This window comes from Pseudorasbora parva, chromosome 19, assembly GCF_024679245.1.
Source record: "Pseudorasbora parva isolate DD20220531a chromosome 19, ASM2467924v1, whole genome shotgun sequence".
NCBI classification, from domain to species: Eukaryota; Metazoa; Chordata; class Actinopteri; order Cypriniformes; family Gobionidae; genus Pseudorasbora; species Pseudorasbora parva.
This window is the reverse complement of record NC_090190.1, coordinates 35,353,888-35,370,982: the sequence shown is the minus strand read 5'-3', so window position 1 is coordinate 35,370,982 and position 17,095 is coordinate 35,353,888. Positions and strand designations below refer to the sequence as shown.

The following is a 17,095-nucleotide window of genomic DNA, read 5'->3' as shown; positions in this document are numbered from 1 at the left end:
TTGATTTTAATAATCTTAAAATTTCTATTCTGTTATTTTTTTATATCGTTTTTAACATTTAAAAAATAAAATAATTTATTACGAATGTATATGTGGACCCCGGACTAACAACCGCTTTGTGGAATCTAACGGAGCTCCAATTAAAGAATAAATAATGGAGAATACAGATGAAAACAAATTCCTCGTATGAGTAGCCCCTGGCTTGCTCTGGATTTCTTTCTACCTTTCTCATATGCTTTGACTCCCTCTCTCTCGTACCTTCCTCAACTCCAGTAACGATGGATGCAAAGTTGTCGTCCAGCAGGATCATGTCTGCAGCCTGCTTGGAGACGTCTGAGCCGGAGATCCCCATGGCAACACCGATGTCTGCTTTCTTCAGAGCGGGGGAGTCGTTCACTCCATCACCAGTCACAGCCACAATGGCACCCTAAAGGACACAAACAGACAGACACACAGAGAGTGAGTGAGTGTGTGTAAAAATATGTCAGTTATTAATTATTGCAGTTTAACAGTTTAAATCCTTTTTATGTGTTATTTAGGTGAATGTGAGTGTGTGTGTGTGTGTGTGTGTGTGTGTGTGTGTGTGTGTGTGTGTGTGTGTGTGTGTGTGTGTGTGTGTGTGTGTGTGTGTGTACCTGTCTCTGGCAGCCCTCCACGATGATGAGTTTCTGTTGAGGAGAGGTCCTAGCGAACACAATCTCAGTGTGATTCCTCAGCACTTCATCCATCTGCTCCTGCGAGAGATCCTTCAGATCTGAGCCGTGGATCACACAGGCTTTAGCATCCCTGACAACACACACATGAAGAATACTAAATGAAAACTCTCTCTCCAGTAGTATCAAAATCCGACACAATGAAGAGCTGCTGTTATTAAATAAAAAAGAGCAAATCATTTTACATGATCCAGAATTCAGTTTAGGTTTTTTTTGGTTACACTTTAGAGCAACAGTCTGTCATTAATAAGGAAACTATGCTCCCACTGTGAGCCTCAGGGCCCTATTTTAACAATCTGAGCTCATAGTCTGAAGCGCATGTGTGTCTGAATCCACTTTTGCTTGTTTAAAGGATTAGTTCCCTTTCAGTCGGTCACGTTCGACGTACGTCAGAACTGAACCGACGAATTGGGATCTGCCCTCAGAGACCTATCCACTTCGAGTGTATAAAAACGAGCCAATCGGAGATTGGCATGTGATCCACACATTCCACGCTCCGCCCCGCAGCGCGGGTATAAATAGGAAGTGGAATGGTAGATCAAATGCTTTCAACTTCGGAGCCGAACAGTTCATTCTGTTTCCACGAAGAGTGTGTAAGACTGAGTCTTGGAGAGAAGGAGAACTGCCAGTGCGGGTGTTACAGCGCTTCTCAGCGAGAGACCGACCAAGTTGCAATTGTTTGCATTCAATAAAAGAGCTTCCATTGTTGGTTCGCTGGGCGTTTTCCCCCTTTTGAGTGTCACACGCAGGCTTGCATTCGGACTGCGTGCTGACCGCGGTCATCTCCCTGAGTGCTTCAGCACAACTAAAAGAGCAGTTTTCCATCCTAAAAGAGCAACACGGTTTGACCATGCGTCTTTTTCAAGATGTCATTCAAACCGTGTGTTTCTGGGTGCGGTCGCTTTCTGTCCCCGCTTGACGGTCATGTTCGTTGTCTCTCGTGTCTGGGCATTCAGCACGCGGAGGCTGCGTTCGTGAATGACTCATGTTCCCATTGCGGGAACATGACCATCGCAGTGTTACGGTCCAGACTCCAATACCTCAAGGCAGGTGGAGCACCCTCGCGCATCCCCCGGTCTAGCGGTCCTTCTGCGCCTAAGCAGAGGGCTGCTACTCTGGCTGATGACTTGGGTGGGGACCTGAGGGTGACGGTCAGGGCAAACCCGCCGGGTCATATGGCTCCTCGGGCCCCTCCCCCCTCCGCTGCGCCGGTGGAGTTTCCGGAGGAGCGTGCTGACCTCTCACGTGGAGTGCCAGCCGTTTCCTTTGGGGCTCCGGTGGAAGACAGGATGTCGCTCGCTGCATCGGGGGACGAGCTAATGGGCTCTGAGGATGAGGATTCGGCTGCGCTGCCCCCTTCGGGTGTGACAGCGTTGCCCGAGTCTGACCCAGAGCTTACGGCTATGCTTTCCCGGGCCGCCGCAAGCGTAGGGCTCGAGTGGAACCCTCCACCGTGTCCCGAACCTTCGCGGCTGGACGATTGGTTTCTCGGGACGGCCCGTGCTGGTTCTCAGCGCCCCGCCCCGGTGCCTTTCTTCCCGGAAGTGCATCAGGAGATCTCGAAGTCGTGGGCAGCGCCGTATAGCGCTCGTTCGCGATCGACGGACTCCTCCGTCCTCACCTCCCTCGATGGCGGTGCGGTGAAGGGTTACGTGGGAATCCCCCCGGTCGAGCGGTCTGTGGCGATGCACCTGTGTCCCAAGACCGCTGCGGACTGGCGTGGTGCCCCGCGTCTCCCCTCCCGGGCGTGTAAGTTCTCGTCCGGGCTGACCGGCAAGGCTTACACAGCCTGTGGAGAAGCCGCATCGGCTTTGCATGCCATGGTGCTCCTGCAGGTCTACCAGGCCAAAGCGCTCATGGAACTGCACGAGGGAAGTTCCGACCAGGGCGTTATGCAGGAACTGCGTGCGGCGACGGACCTCGCTCTCCGAGCGACGAAAGTCACTGCACGCTCCCTGGGTCGGGCGATGTCCACTCTGGTGGTCCAGGAACGCCACCTGTGGCTGAACCTGGCAGATATGCGTGAAGCGGACAAGGTCCGCTTCCTGAACGCCCCTATCTGTCAGGCCGGCCTCTTCGGCGACGCCATCGAGGACTTTGCCCAGCAGTTCTCGGTGGCCCAGAAGCAGACGGAGGCTATCAGGAACATCCTGCCCCGGCGACCTGCTGCTGCCTCCACCCAGTCGCCGGCCGCAGCCCCCCCGCCTGCTCGTCGCCGAGGGCGTCCCCCGGCGTCCGCCTCCGCCCCTGCCAAGCCAAAGCAGCAGCCTCCACAGGCCAAGCAGGGTGCCGGGCGCAAGGGTGGCGCCCAACCTGTCCAGACCGCTAAGCCTGCCGGCAAGCGCAAGGGGAAGCGGCCCTGAGACAGGCAGCCCAGGGAGGACAGGAGCTGCTCTTCGGGAGATGATGTCCGCATCTCTCCCACACCCCCCGGAGGAGGACCGGGGGGCCCCGACTGGTACCCTACATCTGCCGCCAGCTCTCCGGAGCTCGGCGGTACCCACATATTCACAAAAAGAGCAGTTTCCTATCCCCCTGGGCCCCAAGAGGGTCAGGGTGGCAGTTCACGACGCCTCCGGGCTTTGTCTCTCCCTCCCTCCCCTCCCCTCGCCAGGGGGCAGCAGAGTGGGCTCCGAGGACGCCTCCGGGCCTTCTCACCCACTATCTGCCTCTCCCGGGAAAGCTCAGACAACACTCCGGGCCGCCCACGGGCCTCCCGAGTCGGGTCTGAGCATCCCACCTGTCTGCCTCCGGGCAGCGAGCAGTCGCGCGGGCTCCGAGGACGCCTCCGGGCCTTCTCACCCGCTCCCTGCTCGCACCAGGAGAGCTCGCGCGACACTCCGGGCCGCCTCCGGGCCTCCCGAGTCGAGCCAGAGCTCTCCGTTGCGCTGCCCCACCCCGGGCATGTCTGTGGTGCCGTTGGTCCCGCTGGTACGGTCCCTGGGAGCGTGGCTACAGCTCCCTCGACCGTCCCGTTGGCTCATCCGTACCATCAGACTCGGCTACGCGATTCAGTTCGCGCGCCGGCCACCCAAGTACAAGGGCATCCTCTTCACCTCAGTGCGAAGCAGCGATGCTCAAGTCTTGCGGTCAGAGATCGAGGTCCTACTGGCGAAGGACGCGATCGAGCCGGTTCCTCCAGCCGAGATGAAGACAGGGTTCTACAGCCCTTACTTCATCGTGCCCAAGAAAGGGGGTGGGCTCCGGTCAATCCTGGACCTGCGCGTCCTGAATCGGGCCCTGCACAAGCTCCCGTTCCGGATGTTAACGCAGAAACGCATTTTTCAATGCATCCGTCCCCAGGATTGGTTTGCAGCGATCGACCTGAAGGACGCGTACTTTCATGTCTCTATACTCCCCCGACACAGACCGTTCCTACGCTTTGCGTTCGAGGGGAAGGCTACCAGTACAAAGTCCTGCCCTTCGGGCTGTCCCTGTCGCCTCGCGTCTTTACGAAGGTCGCGGAGGCAGCCATTGTTCCACTCCGAGAACGCGGCGTTCGCATCCTCAACTATCTCGACGACTGGCTCATTCTCGCCCAGTCTCGGGAGCAGTTGTGCGAACACAGGGACATGGTGCTCAGTCACCTCAGCCAGTTGGGCCTTCGGGTCAACCGAGAGAAGAGCAAGCTCTGTCCTACGCAGAGAATCTCTTACCTCGGTATGGAGCTGGATTCGGTCAGCCAGACTGCGCGCCTCACGGAGGAGCGAGTCAGGTCGGTGTTGAACTGCTTGAATATGTTCAAAGGCAGAACAGCGGTCCCACTGAAACTTTTTCAGAGGCTCCTGGGGCATATGGCATCCGTAGCCGCGGTCACGCCGCTCGGATTGCTTCATATGAGACCGCTCCAACACTGGCTTCATGGCCGAGTCCCGAGGTGGGCGTGGCAGAGCGGCCAGTACCGGGTCCCAGTGACTCCTTACTGCCGCCAAACCTTCAGCCCGTGGTCCAACGCTTCGTTTCTCCGGGCCGGGGTGCCCCTAGAACAAGTGTGCAGGCATGCTGTGCTATTCACGGATGCCTCATCCACGGGTTGGGGGGCCACGTACAACGGGCATGCAGTTGCGGGGCTGTGGACGGAACCGCAAGTGCATTGGCATATCAATTGCCTCGAGTTGCTAGCAGTACACTTGGCACTGCGCCGCCTCAAGGGGCCGCTACGTGGCAAGCATGTACTGGTCCGTACGGACAGCATGGCGGCCGTTGCGTACATCAACCGTCAGGGTGGTCTACGCTCCCGTCGCATGTTCCAACTCGCCCGCCACCTGCTCCTGTGGAGTCAGAAGCATCTGAGGTCGCTTCGGGCCATGCATGTCCCTGGTGCGCTGAACCAGACAGCCGACGAGCTCTCTCGGCAGCCAGCACCTCCGGGAGAATGGCGACTCCACCCCCAGGCGGTCCAGCTGATATGGGACCAGTTCGGAGCCGCACAGGTAGACCTGTTTGCCTCTCCGGACTCGACCCATTGCCAGTGGTACTATTCCCTGACCGGGGGTACCCTCGGCACAGATGCACTGGTGCACAGCTGGCCCCGGGACCTACGCAAGTATGCGTTTCCCCCAGTGAGCCTTCTTGCACAGACCCTGTGCAAAGTCAGGGAGGACGAGGAGCAGGTCTTGTTAGTTGCGCCGTATTGGCCCAACCGGACCTGGTTCCCAGAACTAACTCTCCTCGCGACAGCCCCTCCTTGGCCCATTCCCCTGAGGAAGGACCTTCTTTCTCAGGGACGGGGCACCCTATGGCACCCGCGTCCAGACCTCTGGAATCTTCATGTCTGGTCCCTGGACGGGACGCGGAGGTTCTAGATGGACTACCACAAGCAGTCGTAGATACCATCTCTTCAGCTAGAGCCCCCTCTACGAGGCGCCTCTATGTACTGAAGTGGAACCTGTTCGTTGAGTGGTGTTCTTCCCGCCAGGAAGACCCCCGAAGGTGTTCGATTGGTGTTGTGCTTTCCTTCCTGCAAGACGGGTTGGAGCGAAGGCTGTCTCCCTCCACCCTCAAAGTGTACGTCGCCGCAATAGCGGCGTATCACGACGCAGTCGAAGGTAAGTCCGTCGGAAGGCACGACCTAATCGTCAGGTTCCTCAGAGGTGCGAGGAGACTAAATCCTCCTCGTCCATCCTCGATACCCTCTTGGGACTTGGCTCTAGTGCTCAGAGCACTTCAGAGCCCTCCCTTCGAGCCGTTGGAGTCCATTGAGATTAAAATCCTGTCAATGAAGACAGTGCTCTTGACTGCTTTGGCCTCGATCAAGAGGGTAGGGGACCTGCACGCACTTTCGGTCAGCGAATCGTGCCTAGAGTTCGGGCCTGGTAACTCTCACGTTGTCCTGAGACCCAGGCCCGGATACGTGCCCAAGGTTCCTACCACTCCCTTCCGGGACCAGGTGGTGAACCTGCAAGCGCTGCCTTCGGAGGAGGCAGACCCAGCCCTGGCTTTGTTGTGTCCGGTCCGCGCTCTTCGCGCTTACGTTGACCGGACCCAAAGCTTTCGGACCTCAGAGCAACTCTTCGTCTGTTACGGAGGCCAGCAGAAGGGAAAGGCTGTCTCCAAGCAGAGGTTAGCCCACTGGATAGTGGATGCTATAGTCTTGGCTTACCAGTCCCAAGACGTGCCTTGCCCGTTCGGTGTAAGAGCACACTCCACTCGGAGTGTTGCTTCTTCCTGGGCGCTGGCTCAAGGCGCCTCGCTGACAGACATTTGTAGAGCTGCGGGCTGGGCGACACCTAACACGTTTGCTAGGTTTTATAGCTTACGTGTAGAGCCGGTATCTTCCCGCATCCTCGCCCCTGGTGGCCAGGAGCGCTAAGTGCCCGTTCTAAGTGTCGGCTTGCAACGCCACTCCCGCCCTCTGGGCCGGATACGTGCGTTTATTGTCTCCAGTTGTGTTCCCCGGGAAACCGGCTAACCCTGTCGAGCTCCTCCGTCACCCCATGCGGTGTCAGACGTTGCGGACCGTCTGACGCTAGGCCTGCACCCGTATGCTTGTGGAACGTGGTTGTAGGCTGGGTTCCATATGTAGCGGTTCCCTCACGGCAACCCCATATGTGTTTCGTCCACGGAAGCAGCTACCCTTCGGGCTAGCCCCGTGTCTTTCCCTCGACAGAGCCCGCTCTGTCGTCTCTGGGTGTGTTCTTTCCCCCCTACAATAGGTTGGAACCACCCCAGAGACTGCCATATGTTGCACTACCCTGCCAGGTTAGTCCTTATGTGTATTCCGCCACCACTCCTTCCCTGAAGGACGTGGCCCCGCAGCGTACCTCTTCCGAGAGGGCACGCTTCCCAGCGGTCTATGGTCACTCTAAGTGGGTCTTGCAGAAACAGCAGTGACTGACCTCCCTGCTTGGAGCCCTGACTTCCGTACCATACTAGACGGTCCAGTGCGCTCAAGCAGGACGCTGGAAGGGCCAGTATCCTGGCGTTTTCCAAAGGGATCCCAATTCGTCGGTTCAGTTCTGACGTACGTCGAACGTGACCGACTGAAAGGGAACGTCTCGGTTACGTATGTAACCCTCGTTCCCTGAAGGAGGGAACGGAGACGTACGTCCCGTCGCCAGGAGCTGTGCTTCAGCTAGGAGCCCAGTCACGTATTCGGCTCCTCAGTTGAAAAAAGCATTTGATCTACCATTCCACTTCCTATTTATACCCGCGCTGCGGGGCGGAGCGTGGAATGTGTGGATCACATGCCAATCTCCGATTGGCTCGTTTTTATACACTCGAAGTGGATAGGTCTCTGAGGGCAGATCCCAATTCGTCGGTTCAGTTCTGACGTACGTCTCCGTTCCCTCCTTCAGGGAACGAGGGTTACATACGTAACCGAGACGTTTTTGCTATTTAAATGATAATGATAAATGATAACTGCGTCAGGCTGAAACTAGCAAAAAAAACACATTGCATTGCGCCGGGTGTATGATAGGGCCCCTCATGCTCAATTCTGATTCATTGCTCAGATAAATTTTATTTTTATAGTTGTTTACATTGTTGTTTTAAATCTGGCCAATGTTAAATTCCAGTGTGAACAGATCATGGTCCTGAACTGACCTGTATGTGCAAAAGAATGATAAAAAGATGTCACACAGCATGCTGCCATACGGAAGTAAACAAGGAGGACATTAAATTAAGTGATTACCCATTTATTTATAGTGATGATCTGCCGTGGAATCCAGTCATTTTACACGCAGTCAATATAAAAAAACTAAGACGAGGATGCGAAAAAGAGCATCGTTTTTAACATTTTCACTATGAGTTCTCGTGTTTTGCGTGTATATAGAGCTGTCACTGTAATACTTATGAGCTCTGGCAGATTACTGTCCTTCATTGGCTACCTTTCATAACTCTCTTGATAACTCTGTGTATGTAAAATCTTTGAAGTGACTCCCATGAGCGCAGAATTGTGATGAATGTTGCTCTAGAGTCTAGCGTGACATAAAAGTCACATGCATTCCGATCCATTTGTTCAGGCTGGATTTGAAAAGATCAGGTTCAGGGTTTCGGCTTTGGATTCAGGCCACATTTACCTGCAGTCTGAATATAGCAGGAAGTAATGCAGGGCTAATGAGTAGTACTACATTCAGCTACTACTACTATTAACTAATATGGAAACAATGTTACTAATCAGTGCAAATTTAGGACTCATATAGTTCCTATTATGTAGTTAATACTTGCTGAATCAAATTAGCCTCACATATTATAAAGAATTACCCATCAATTACCAGTTATCACAACATTAACATGAGACGTGAACAGTTGTCTTTTTTACTCTGAACATGATTATAAAATGCATCATTACTACTCAAATGTTTCTGAAACCCTAGTCACCCTGAAGGAACTATTAGTGATCTGGATCATTATTTTAAAGAGAAAACAAATCCATCCAGTGCACTGAAGTGTTCGCTCCCTAAGAAGTCCCATGAAAACCAGGGAGCATCGATTCTCACTGTTCCCTTAACAGAAGATCTGAAGCGCGAAACATAATCATGTGAGCCAACTCACTACACATAATGACATGTTTTACCATTATTTAATTATATTTCAGCATAAACATACATTGCTAGGCAGGTAATTGATATAATCTAATTAACATTTATCATTTATTTACAGCTGAAATGCTGCACATATATGTAACAAGGGAAGTATTTATCATAAAGTACATTAAATTAAATGTCAGAAAGATATCAGTTCTACTGTTGTTCATAAATGGCAGTAGTGATGTTGTACAATGAGGACGTTTTCATGACGATTCATCAGTGTCCTAATGCGTAGCGAGTCCTCACAGTCCATACCAGTGCCTGAATTCATGTACACGATATACTGATTCACGACTGAGGAAGCTATGGAGCTAACTGAGATTTTTCTGAATGTTTTCTCTGCAGGTAGATACTGAAATGGCACCATTATAGGGCAAAAGCATTTTTCTCCATTGATGGACACTCAGAAGTAGCCGTGTATTCTACTTTTGTAAAAAAAAAAAAACACGTGCAAATGTTATATCATTGTAGATGCTTTACCACTGACCGATTTTTGAATGTATCCCAGGTGAAAAATACGTATTATTACATGTTTTAAAGCTACACTGTGTGATATTTTCCCCCATCTAGCGGTGTAAAGGTATATAGCCATCCAGTGAATATTAGTTTCTGTTCCTCTCAACTCTGATTTCGTTTTAACTCCTACGGTGGCCGATTTAGTCCAAGATTAACACGGCAGTTCCCCTCTTCACATACGACACGGTGCTATCGAGTGTTAAAACGTGAAAGGTGAAGCTTGAATTTACGGGTATGTCCCTCTTTGGCTAACGTACTTACAAGATGGAGGGGCAACATGGCGACCAGCATTCGAACCCCTCACCCGTATGTATTTTCAATGGCATATTATAACCTTACGAGAATACTTAATTACTTGAAAGAAGTACATATACATTAATGAGCACATATATTTTTGAAAGAACTAAGTGGTTTTAGCTAAGAATAAACTAAAAAGGTTACACAGTGTAGCTTTAAACATGTACTTGATTATGTTTTTAGTACAATATGAATATACTATACTTTATTTTTAATACATTTAATAGTATTTCTTTTTCACCTAGTATTATAGATGTTCTTGGTTGAAACCAGCCTAAAGCTATTAAGCCAAAAAGGACGTGTTCCTGGATCAACATCCTTTGTTATTCCTAGAAACAATCTTCCTATCAAGCAATCATAAACCAAATCCTAACCCCAGCCTACTTCTAAAAGCATATGATTGGTGGAAACAAATGCTGTTCAAACATAATCCCAACCTTGTAATCTGATCAGATGATAGGAAGATTGATCCAGGACTTAAAAGCATGAAGATCCAGGAACATGTCCTTGGGAAAATCATGAATGTTTAGCTCAGTCCTCCGTAATGTGTTTTTGTGCGTTCCTTGTTGAGTTTTTTATCCATAGTATAAAGAAAATTATGGGAATAAAAAGGTAAACCGGGAGCGTGGAGTTTGTTTTTACGTTTTCTGTGTGTGTGTTTTAACACGTTACCTGGGGTTGACCTGGCTAACAGGAATATTAAGCCGAGCTGCGATGTCCTCCACGGTCTCGTTACCCTCAGAGATGATACCGACACCTTTAGCAATGGCCTTGGCCGTGATTGGATGGTCACCGGTCACCATGATGACTTTGATACCAGCTGAGCGGCATTTGCCCACAGCGTCTGGGACGGCAGCTCGGGGCGGGTCAATCATGGATATCAGACCAACAAAGCACAGCTTGTCTGTCTGGAAGTTGATGTCATCAGTGTCAAAGGCAAATCCTTTAGGGTACTTGTCCTCAGGCAGGAACACGTGGCAGAAACCTGGATGGACGAGAATCAATAAGATTGGTTTAATGTGTCTGGCATTTATATTCATATTCGTGCCTTTTTTAAATAATTTGTAAGAGCTTTTTTGCCTTTTTTTCTTAGTCAGGATAATGGAGAGATGATAGAATGAAAGTGATAGTTTAATACTTTTGAAGTCACATCTCTCTGTTTCTCACCAAGCACTCTTTCTCCCAGCCCTCCGAGTTCCAGGTAGGCGTTCTGGAAGGCCTCCCTCAATTCCTCATCCATGGGCTGCTCTTTCCCCTGAATCAGGATGGAGGAGCAGCGGTCCAGGATGCGCTCTGGCGCCCCCTTCATCACCAGCAGGTAGTGGCTATCGTTACCCTCATCCGACTCGTGCACTGACAACTGGTGTGAAAACACATCCAAGCACGTGAGAATGAGTGTTAATGAGAACTGAATAATGTGCTGAGTGTGAATGAAGATTATCATGTTGAACTATTCTTTTGAATTAAAGTAAAAAGAAATGCCATTGTCTAATAATGCACTAAACAAATCTATAGATATCTTTATACAAAATCATTCTTAATTCATTAAATCAATCAATGAAAATGATCACCCATTTTGCAATTAAAGTCAGGCAGTAAAATATAATTTTATGTATTAAGTAAATGAGGGTTATTATGTTGACTGAATGTTAGCCAAGGTAATGAATGCTGGACTTACAATTACTTCATGAATCCATTCACACTGGATACAAAACAGTAAACAAACCTGGTATTTGTTGGTGGAATTGAAGGGAATTTCAGCCACTTTTTTGTTCTTTTCCCTCATGGCTTTGACGGACCCACAGGAGAGCTCGATGCACTTGAGAAGAGCCGACTCAGAGGCGTCACCTGCAACATCGCGCTTCAGGATTGGCAGAGACTCCTGCCCCGCCTTAAACACGGCTCTGTTACAGAGCGCTGCCACTCGGGCCAGAGCCAACCACGTCCCGGAGCTCTTATCAAAGGACGTACCTAGAAGAGATCACACACGGGATCAATAGAGTAACTATCTATCTATCTATCTATCTATCTATCTATCTATCTATCTATCTATCTATCTATCTATCTATCTATCTATCTATCTATCTATCTATCTATCTATCTATCTATCTATCTATCTATCTATCTATCTATCTATCTATCTATCTATCTATCTATCTGTACAACTGTTCGAAAGTTTGGGTTCGGTAAGATTTTTAAAATGTTTTTGATATGCTCACCAAAATTGAATTTATTTTATCATAAATACAGTAGCACAATAAATTATTAAAAGCATTGTAAAATATTATTAAAAATTAAAATAATTTATTCTTCATTATAATAATTTTGTTTTATAATTATATCTTCAGCATATATCTTTTAAGCATCATTACTCCTGTCTTCAGTGTCACATGATCCTTCAGAAATCAGTCTAATATGCTGATTTGATGCTCAAGAAACAATTCTCATTATTTTCCATCTTAAATTCCTTATGCTGCTTATTATTTTGTGAAAATCACTGCTATTTTAGTATAATCATTGAGATACTATTATAATTTGGATACATTTTTTATTTATCCTTTTTCATTTTATTTTCAGTGTAGTTTTAGATTTTGATGTATGTTTTAAATACACACACACATTTTTTATTTCAGTTTTAATTTCTGGTTTTAGTTAAGCTAAATTAAGTGAAAAATTATTATTATTTTTTTTTTAACTATGCAAGTTGTCAGCTAATTAAAATAAGTTGTTTAGATTTTATTTGATTTCAGTTAATGTTTATAGTATTTCAAGTAATGAAAACATCTTGTATTATTTTATTTTTTTCGTCCCTGTGTGTGTAGTAAGCAGAGCTTATGTGTGTTGTGCACCTGCATATAGGCGCATATTACTAACGTGCCCTTTAAATAACACAAAAAATACTACGCTATTGACTTTAGACTAGGTTCTTGTTGGTCAATTGCACAATCATTTTCAGTTTCCTCAAAATAGCAAAGCGCCAAGAATACGCCTGAACACAGCTTGTTTCAGACCACACCAATGAGTGAACAAATGGGCGCGAGTGCATTTGCTATTTAAACAGCGTGGTGCTGGATGTAAAAATTATAACGGCATCAGGCAGAAGCTAGCAAAATAACACCAGCGTCGCGGCTGGCGTCGCATTGCGCCGGGTGTATGATAGGGCCCAAAATCTTACTGACCTCAATGGTTTCGATGGCAGTGTCTATATCTATCTATCTATCTATCTATCTATCTATCTATCTATCTATCTATCTATCTATCTATCTATCTATCTATCTATCTATCTATCTATCTATCTATCTATCTATCTATCTAGTAACCTTAACCTAGTAATTCTCTAGACGCTCACCAGACTGATCTTCGGTGGTGTCCGCCTCATGGATCTGATTGTCGAACCACATGTGGGCGACTGTCATGCGGTTCTGCGTCAGGGTGCCGGTTTTATCAGAGCAGATGGTGGAGGTGGATCCCAGAGTCTCCACAGCCTCCAGATTCTTCACCAAGCAGTTCTTACGGGCCATGCGCTTGGCCGTGAGAGTCAGACACACCTGAAAGACGGAAACAGAAGATAGAAAGAGAGGAGCAGAAACAGAGGACCAGAATAACAGAACAAAAGGAAGAGGGGTTGAGGCAGAAGTTAAAAGGAGAAGGAGGTGGAGAGAAAAAGAACCGAACAGATTTTTAGTGATGTTACATTTTTCATAATGTGGCACAATGCAACATCGTGCAGCAATAGAACAGTGTTAAGTCAAAAAGGAGCAAAGCGAAAGCAGATAGAGGAGGCATGGTGGTCAGAAACATACGCTACGCAGTGTCTAGTTTTTGTTATTGATGTCAAATCATGGCCGAATATCTCAAATCAAAATCTAAGGTATATTAGCACAAATTCATCTGTTACTCGGTAGGAGCCAGTCAAATCAGACAGACGCTAACATGAACAGGTGTGACATGCCCTCATCATCCAAAGCCTGGAAAAATGACAAGAAAAAATAACCCAATCCAGACTGTTAATAAAGGGTTCACTTGCAGTGAGAAAAACATATGTGCACAATTTATTTTCTGAGGTGAACAGTTGTCTGCCGAGAACATGCAAAATGCAGTAACTGTATTTGTTTGTCATTTAGACTAAGATCTGACCTGTGACAGATGAGCTTGGTTCAACTATAATCAGATTCAAAGACAATGGAGTGTGTAAATTGATATAAAATCAATCAAAATGTAATAATTCCAGCATTTGACATACATAGCTTTTGCACTTTGCATAAAACCAAAAACCAAGAGACATACAAGTTATACAGTTTAAAAATGGCAGTACAACTGTGATCAACATTGATAACAATAAGAAATGTTAATCAAATTAGCATATTAGAATGATTCGTGAGGGATCATGTGACACTGAAGACTGGAGTAAAGATGCTGCAAATTCAGCTTTATATCACAGGAATACATTTTAAGAGGTATTAAAATAGAAAACAATTTTAGGTTGTACTAATATTTCACAAATTCTGATATAAATACATCTAAAAAAACTGCAGAGGAAAGCATTATTGTAGTTTTTAACAAAAGCTTTGACTTTTCTTTTCTTTCTTTATTTATAAATTTAAAAAAAAAATCTACAAGAAAAATCCAGATATTTGAGTTAAACATGGATATAAAATATAGCTTTTATATAAAATATATATATTTTTTCTTTTCATTAAGTAAAATTATGTATTTAAATGCTAAAGAATAATTAACATTTAATCCAAACATATAGTTCACAACATATCAATTAATAATAATTGACAGTTTAAAACATAAACGTTACAGTCAAAAAATAATATATATATTATTGCTATATAATATCATTAATGCATATGTCCTCAATGTTGGTGTAGGTAGGCAATGCATATTTGCATTACTTTAAGATTTGCACTTTTTTTCAGATTTTGTAATGCAAAGATTCCTGAAACTGAGTATGACGCCTGCGTAGGGTATGTTTCAGGCCTAGTTGTGCACCGCAGCCAGAGGCACCAATGCACGAGCACAGCGAGAGCCCCGTCTCAGAGTGGCAGTCTCTATACGGCAGCCACTAGCTTAAACAGGCAACTAGCGATACCACAGGGCAATAATTTTTCAGATTTTCATATTGACCTAGGCTTTCAACAGTGAGAATCTGTAAAAGAACACAGGAAAGAAAAAGAGACAGACAGACAGAGAGAGAAACAGCGATAGAGTCACGAAGAGTCACAGGTATGAAGGATTAGAGGGAGGGAAAACAGTTCAAGAACACACATAATGATATATAAATATATATATTACACTACTTGGGCGTTTATCACAGACGAGAAGCCACAACACTTCACTAACACTGAAGTTACACCGAAGAAAAAAAGAAATGAATGCAAACAGATGGAATAAAATAAATAGAATAAAAGGACAGACAACAAATACATACACATCTTAAATTGTCCATATATAATCTCATGGAACATTCTCGGAATGGCACACTATTAATATTTGAACTAGAGACTGAACGCTGTTATCAGAAACGACTTTATAATAAAATTATATGAATGAAACATCCCACAATGCAATGCATTACTTGACATGTTTTCACTGGGATGTAGAGTGAAATATCAAACATGAATTTGCTTAAACTTTTTTTTTAAATCGTTAATTCATTTGTTTGGACTGCGAATATTTTTTATTTTACTTGCATAAAATATACTACTGTTCAAATGTTTGGGATCTTTTAATGTGTTAATGCTCTTTAAAGACATTTCATAAGCTCACCAAGGCTGCATTTAACATATATAAAAAAATATTTTTTTATAATATTTTATTAATATATTATTATACATATATTATTATATAAAATAATAGGTTCTCTCCATCATTACTCCAGTCTTCAGTGTCACATTATCCTTCAGAAATTATTCTAATATTCTGATTTGCTGCTTAAGAAACATTTCTTATTATTATAAACGTTAAAAACAATAATGCTGCCTAATATTTCTGTGTAAAACATGATATTTAAAAAAATATATATACATTTGAAACATAAATCTTTTGTAGCTTTGTCACTTTTTATTTAATTTAATGCATCCTTGAATAAAAGTTTTTAATTTCTTTCCAAAATTAATCTTACTGACCCCAAACTTTTGAACTATTCGATGCCACTTGGTGACTTAATTATGCAAATAGTGTACATACAGTTTTTTTTTTAATAGTTGCATATGGTGCACAGTTTCTTATAATATTTCACATACTCACTAGGTGATATGAAGAGTATACTGTGCAGTACGTTAGTATTCCATTCCGAACAAAGCCATGAACAAAAGATACCAAACTAACGAAGATGACAAACACACATTAATCAAACGTGTTACAGAAAAACATTTAAACACTAACAGAGACAATAATGCACGCTACAAAACCCTAACACAGAGAAAGAGAGAGGAAAACCAGTGATCCTCACAGTGACGGTGGCCAGCAGACCCTCGGGCACATTGGCGACGATGATTCCGATGAGGAAGATGACGGCCTCCAACCAGCTGTAGCCCAGGATGATCGACAGGATAAAGAAGGACACACCCAGGAAGACGGCCACACCGGTGATAATTTGGATGAAGTGCTCGATCTCCTTGGCGATGGGGGTCTTTCCGGTCTCCAGGCCGGAGGTCAGAGTAGCAATGCGGCCCATGACAGTGCGGTCACCGGTGCAGACGACAATACCACGAGCAGTACCTGACAGAGAAGAGAAAAGAGGGACTTTTAATGGTCCGTTCTAGCCAATGACCCACTCAACATGTCATTTATTTTGTCATAATGACCAGCTGAAAATATTCCACTTATATTTTACATGGCTAGTTACCAGATATATAAATAAAAAAGGAAAGGAAATAATGATTTGGTTTGGTTTGAAATGATTTTATTCTGTGAGGGTGTAAAGTGATAAAATATGTGACCACCAAACGCCGCGAATGTCCAATCAGAATCAAGTATTCCAGACCACCTGTTATATTGTTGAATCTTGTAGTAGTATTGGTAGTTGTACGTAAATTAAATAGTTTGGGAGTAAAGTTAATGTTTCAAGTACTGGGCAAATTAAGTCTCTTATTTTGCCTTAATACAAATTATAATAAATACACCATCATTCAAGAGTATTTTTTGTTTTTGAAAGAAGTATCTAATGCTCACCAAGGCTGCATTTATTTGACCAAAACATAGTAAAAACAGAAATACTGTAAAATATTATTACAATTAAAAATATAAACTATTTTAGCATCATTACTCCAGTCTTCAGTGTCACATCATTCTTCAGAGAGCATTCCAATATGATGATTTGCTGCTCAAGAAACATTTATTGTTATTATAAATGTTATATTATTATTATAAACAGTTGTGCTGCTTCATATTTTTGAGGAAAATGTGATGTTATATGAATATTAGCTTTGATCAAATAAATATGTTTAATTAAAAAATATATATATATAAATTAATATTAATATTTCCGATGTAATCTTTTTTCTTATTTTGTCTTTTTAAATCTCGGAC

At 45.2% G+C, this 17,095-nt stretch overlaps 1 protein-coding gene across 1 annotated transcript in view; it reads right to left on the bottom strand.

Moving 5' to 3' along the window:
- Nucleotides 1–17,095, bottom strand: part of atp1a3a (ATPase Na+/K+ transporting subunit alpha 3a) — a 44,382-nt gene that overhangs the window by 7,774 nt on the left and 19,513 nt on the right. The window contains exons 8-14 of the mRNA XM_067426377.1: nt 16,017–16,285; nt 12,906–13,104; nt 11,283–11,527; nt 10,724–10,916; nt 10,229–10,541; nt 636–786; nt 259–427 (exon numbers count right to left, since the gene is read on the bottom strand). Of these exons, the coding sequence (XP_067282478.1) occupies nt 259–427; nt 636–786; nt 10,229–10,541; nt 10,724–10,916; nt 11,283–11,527; nt 12,906–13,104; nt 16,017–16,285 (1,539 nt within the window). The remainder of the gene's footprint in view (nt 1–258; nt 428–635; nt 787–10,228; nt 10,542–10,723; nt 10,917–11,282; nt 11,528–12,905; nt 13,105–16,016; nt 16,286–17,095) is intronic.